Genomic DNA, 5765 nt, shown 5'->3' on the forward strand with positions numbered 1-5765 from the left:
TTTAGAATTTAGGGTTACATTCCTTGCACAGCTTGCTTAAAAACGCTCAATAGGGGTACATAAATACCTCTAAAGAACATCAATGAAAAAGAATAATAAAGAAAACTAATGTGATCAACCTCTGCTCGAAATTAGAAAAACAGATAGACAATCTTCTATCTAGTTTTCTTACTGTTCAAAATACCGGTCTTGGTCGTCCTGATCTAAAATGGTGAACTACACTATCTCAGTAAAAATATCAATATCTTACCACTGATATGGAAAATCAAATATTTATAGAAATCGTAAAATAACTAATTGAGCTCATTTTTAAATAAAACTCGTTTAATTGAAAATGTTAATTTTCTTAACTCACCTGTAAATTCCTAAATGTCATTTATGGAAACAAGAATCATAATAGTGATCTATATTACGTATTCTAAAAGACATGCAATAATTAACCTTTCATTATTCTCCAGAGATGAGTTCCGATCTTATTCACTTTTATCATTTTAACTTGCCTATCGATGTCCTTGGGGGTCCATATGGGTCCCCACTAAACGTTGACTAAATATTCATTCTATTAATCAAACGGTCATTCCCATATCTCGTATAGTAATGGGTACTTAAAATATATAACTTCTTCACTATATCGTCCGGTATAAATGTAATCAAAATAATTTTCAACTTTTTCTTGTATTAGACTTCTCAATCCCGTTCGACTGAGGGTAACGTTCACGGTAGGATTTATCTTATGCACCAAGTTCATTCACTCTTTCCCAAGTCACCCAATAAACCCTTTTTATTTGACACAATTAATTTATGCATATGCTCTATTTCATTTACTATTTAGCCCTAATGGCCTATATATCTATATCACAACACATGACTTCACATTTTAAAAGTAAGTACATGAAATAAAAATGCATCATACCGATAGAAACATGTTAAATACACGACTGGATAATGGACAAAACGCATAGGGAGCCTTACCGTGTCCGTCGTAGAATTTATAACAAACATATCAAAATAAACAGTATAGTACACAAAATAATATAATAATAACTGTAGGAATATTAACTACAATTAAGGACTCAAACAAACACAAACTGACCAGTTACTTACTTCATTAACAACTTATACTTTTATCAATTAGAGAATCACAGATTAACTAAATTTTTTGTTTATTTATCAGTTTAGCTTCAATTTTACCGAACAGAAAAAAAAAAGGTGAGGGATTCTTACCCTAAGTCGGTGTCTGGAATACTACCTTTTTTACTACGCTTCATGACGGTTACTGGTTCCTAAATTTTTTAGATTTTTCTGTTAAAACAATATTTACGTCAAAATTGCATAAAAATACATGAAAAATGGTCAAAATGGGCAAAACGCTCACGAGGAGGTCGTTTTAAGGTTCCAACATGGCAGCCCCGCCATGCTCTACCGCCAGTTCCTCCTTCTACAACGGTTCCTCCTTTTACAGTGGTTCCTCCTCTCGGTCAGGCCGTTTTCCGTCGGTTCCTGATAAAAACTATTTAAATAATGATTAAGGGGTGTCTATCGGCGAGAAAAAAAAAATTTTGAAGCTTACTGGTGGTTTTGGCTTTCTGATGCGGTGGCTCCGTCGAGCTTCATTGCTTCTTCCTCGCAGTCGCAGCTTTCTTTCGACTACCCTGCACCGAAAAACATGTTAGATAGCCTAGGGTCGGGAAACGAAAGGAACGAGAGAGGATTTCGGGTTCACTTGAGCATTTTTGGTTTCGGGTGTGGCAGCTCTGGTGAGCTCCACCATCTGTTTATGGCTTTTTTTTTTTAGTTTTCTTGCATCAAGAAGTGTTTTTGATGGCTTAACATGAAAAAACGGAACGAACGAGAGAAAATCGCACTTATCGGCGTCGATTTGGGTTTCTGTTGCAGCAGCGCCGGTGGCTGGCTTCTCCTCCGACCGCCCTTCTTCTTCTTCTTCGACAGCAAATGTGCGGCAAGGGTTTTGGGGGTCTTCCGAAGCAATGTTTAAATACTCCCCTCCTCTCGATCTGAGCCGTCCATTCGGGCCCACGTAGACCAACCTTAGCTGTCAAATCCCACTTATTCAAGAAATAAATTCGGACCATTTGATTGAAGGTACACAGACCGTTCGATCGTACTTATCCAGGGAATTAATCTGGGTCATTCATGCGTGCAGAAGAGGCCCTGAACTGTTCGATCAGCTTATTACGCGGATTACTCGCGTGACTTCCCACGTAAAACACGTGCTGGCGTGTCTGCCACGTAGCGCACAGCAATTGGCCGTGCTGCTGACGTGACCGTTTTTCTTCATTTTTTTGCGATTTGACCCTTACTTTTATTTTTTCTTTTATATTCCAGTTTAGCCCATTCTTTTTGAAATTATTTTCAAATATATCCAAAATTCATGTATTTCAAAAAAAAAATTAAAAGATTAAAATTAAATATTTTTAATAAAATTTTAGGCTCAGGATATTACAAAATATCATATTCTTATGGCAAAATATATTTTTCTCACACTTGAAATTGAACATCTTACAAGACTAAGAACTTAGTCAAATTTTAAATAAGCTAACATAATATGTTAGTGCTAATTAAAATAGATAAGAAACATGTTTCTTTAAGTAATCTAATTGTAAAACCGAGAAAATATCAAAATAAATAAAATCAATATTTAAGGAGTTTTTATAATGACTATATTTTATATTGTAAATTTTAAAAATACTATTAAAATAATTTTTCAGCAATAATAATTTTAATTAAAAATTACTTGATATTTAATAAAATTGGTTAAAAAGTGTTATTATTTAAAAAACAGAAAATATATATTTAATAGAAATAATTTTTAAATTTTTATCAAATACAAAAAATTATTTTTTAAGAAGCTATAGATTCTACTTTTTTGTTTAAATATATAAATTGTAGATTTTGATTCTGATTTTTATAAAAAATATTCTTAAAATACTCAACATTAAACCGGAGGCGTCTCAAACGTCATTTTTTAAACTTTGCTAAAGAAAGATTAAAATAAAAAAATTATGTTTAATATGAATTAAATTAAAATATAAGTAAATTAGTTTAGATCGAAATTAAATTTTTAAAAAAGGTGGAAAAAATATAAGACTTGAATAAAAAACATATTTAATAATTAAATATTAATTTTAATAAGCGAAGAGCTCTCTCTTCTGGGATCTTATCTGGAACGCCAACTTGTGCACTCGAGCATCTTGTGGTCCCCACCCACCACCATCACATCTTCTTCCTTTCTCACTCACGACAAAATGCAATGCAACCCCCTTCGGCTCTGACCTTTTCCATGTGGACCCCACCCTTCTCTATAATTTGATAACTCCCCTTTTTTTTTAATAAATAAAACCCGTGGGGCCCTTCTGCGAGATGGCCAACTTCTCAGTCCCTCATAAAATCCCCATTTTTGGCTAAGGTTCATCCACGTGTACTCTTCTCATTGGTCACCTCACAGATCTCCCTGGCCCCACTAGATAGACCCCTTGACACACATCTCCACTGCTGCCTCCCCAACCATCAAAGCTATACAGAGAGAAAGAGAAACTGTATTATTGTCTGCACAGTTCTAGTTACAGAAATTAAGAGACGGAGCGGGAAAAGGGAAAAAAACATCTTACAAATTACGCCGTGAATTCAGAAAATGGCGTCCAAGTTGTGCGACTCCTGCAAATCGGCGACGGCAACTCTCTTCTGCCGGGCTGATTCAGCATTTCTATGCGTCAATTGCGACTCCAAGGTTCATGCTGCGAACAAGCTCGCTTCCCGCCACGCGAGGGTGTGGGTGTGCGAGGTCTGCGAGCAGGCGCCGGCTCATGTCACCTGTAAAGCCGACGCCGCCGCCCTTTGCGTCACCTGCGACCGTGATATCCACTCCGCAAACCCGCTAGCCAGAAGGCACGAGCGCGTTCCCGTCACCCCCTTCTATGACTCCGTTGCCTCAGCTCCCGGAGCAGTCAAGCCCAACGCTGCAGCAACTGCTGTCAACTTCCTGGACGATCGCTACTTCTCCGACGTCGACGGCGACGCTGACGTCAGCAGGGAGGAGGCTGAGGCAGCATCGTGGCTTCTGCCGAACCCGAACTCGAAGGCAGTGGCGGCGAGCCCTGACCTGAATACTGGTCAATTCATGTTCTCAGACATGGATCCGTATCTGGATCTTGATTACGGGCCGGTTGATCCGAAACTGGAGGCCCAAGAACAGAACAGTTCCGGCACAGATGGAGTGGTTCCGGTGCAGAGCAGGAGCGTGCAGGCTCCATTGGTGAACGAGCACTGCTTCGACCTGGATTTTGGCGCCTCCAAATATTTTCCTTACGGGTACAACGGTCACTCTCTCAGTCACAGTGTAAGCTCTCTTCTCCCCTTTTTACTTCTTACGCTAACTAATTAAGAAATTGTTTGGTTGGTCAGAAAATTAAGTAAAACACAAGAAAATAATCAGCTCCGATTAAAATATTATTTGATTTGAAAATAACTGTTACCACAAAAAGAGAAGCATATAGTTTTAAAGTGAGAGGAGAAGTGATTGTGTGGTTGGCGGCACAGGTGTCTTCATCGTCGGTGGATGTTGGCGTGGTGCCAGATGGAGGATCAATGGCTGACATAACAAATCCGTACAGTAGGGGAACGGAGTCAGGAAATCAGACGGCGGCGCAGCTTTCATCAGCCGACAGAGAAGCGAGGGTGTTGAGGTACAGAGAGAAAAGAAAGAATCGCAAGTTCGAGAAGACGATACGGTACGCATCACGAAAAGCGTATGCCGAGATGAGGCCGCGCATCAAGGGAAGGTTCGCCAAGCGAACCGACATCGAAGTCGACGCCGATCGCAACAGTATCTACGGATTCGGCATCGTTCCGACCTTTTAAATTCTAAAAACTAATTATCATAAAACCTTGTAATCATAAATAAAAAAAAGATTCTACTCTCCGTCCTGGTACCAAGTAATTTTTAGTTTTTGGGCAAATTTTGGGTTTTGCCAACCATTTTCACCAAGTTGGTTATTATTAATTATTATTAATTTTCTGGTTTTGGGGAAGCTGCAGTTGAAACCTTGAACGGTGGGGGGGTGTGTTTTGTGTATATGGTCGAGTAGGAGGTGTTTGTAGAAGTTTTTTAAGTCGTAGCAAATAGGCTTTGATCAAAATGGACCTGTACTAAGGTGATGCTAGTTTTAGAGCTGTAAAGCTCACCAACTTTTTTTCTCACATTATTTTGGAGCTTATGGTTTTTGTTGAAATTATTAATTTATCATTATATCTTAATGCTTTGTTAGTGGTGAACTGCCTGCCGTTCTAAAATACTAAGTAATATTGGATTCCAATCTACATGCATACAAAATTTGATTTACTACTCTCCTATTATTTACTTAATTTTTCCAAAAGTTTGTGTCATTTCCTTAATTTAATATTCCTTCAACATAAAACATGGTTGTTTAAATTTGGGTTGATGGATATGCCATATATATAGTTTGGTCAAAAATGCGAGAGAGGAAAAAAGTTTTTCCTCAATCGGAGGTCCTAAAAAAAATGTGGAGTTACCAATTTTGGACAAGATTATTGTTCATATTTTACATTTTTTTATACATCAAAATAAATTTTAAGTTACACTAATATGTATCATACTTATATTGTTTTTAATTATTATTTTGTCATATTAAAATTTTTTAAAATCAAATTTCAAGTCCCAATAGATTAGTTACAAATTACGCATATGTCCCTAAAAATAAAAAGATAAAATAGAATCAAAATATTTC

The 5765-nt window shown here is 37.3% G+C and overlaps 1 protein-coding gene across 1 annotated transcript; it reads left to right on the forward strand.

The window, feature by feature from the left end:
* Positions 1–3535: 3535 nt before the first annotated feature.
* Positions 3536–5274, forward strand: COL4 (zinc finger CONSTANS-like protein). Its single transcript, XM_022037764.2, has 2 exons — positions 3536–4357; positions 4558–5274. Exons 1-2 carry the CDS (start codon positions 3653–3655, stop codon positions 4876–4878), a joined length of 1026 nt encoding a protein of 341 aa, XP_021893456.2. The 5' UTR covers positions 3536–3652; the 3' UTR covers positions 4879–5274.
* The last annotated feature ends 491 nt before the right edge of the window (positions 5275–5765 follow it).

Source organism: Carica papaya, chromosome 7 (genome assembly GCF_054855325.1).
Source record: "Carica papaya isolate Zhongbai chromosome 7, ASM5485532v1, whole genome shotgun sequence".
NCBI lineage: Eukaryota > Viridiplantae > Streptophyta > Magnoliopsida > Brassicales > Caricaceae > Carica > Carica papaya.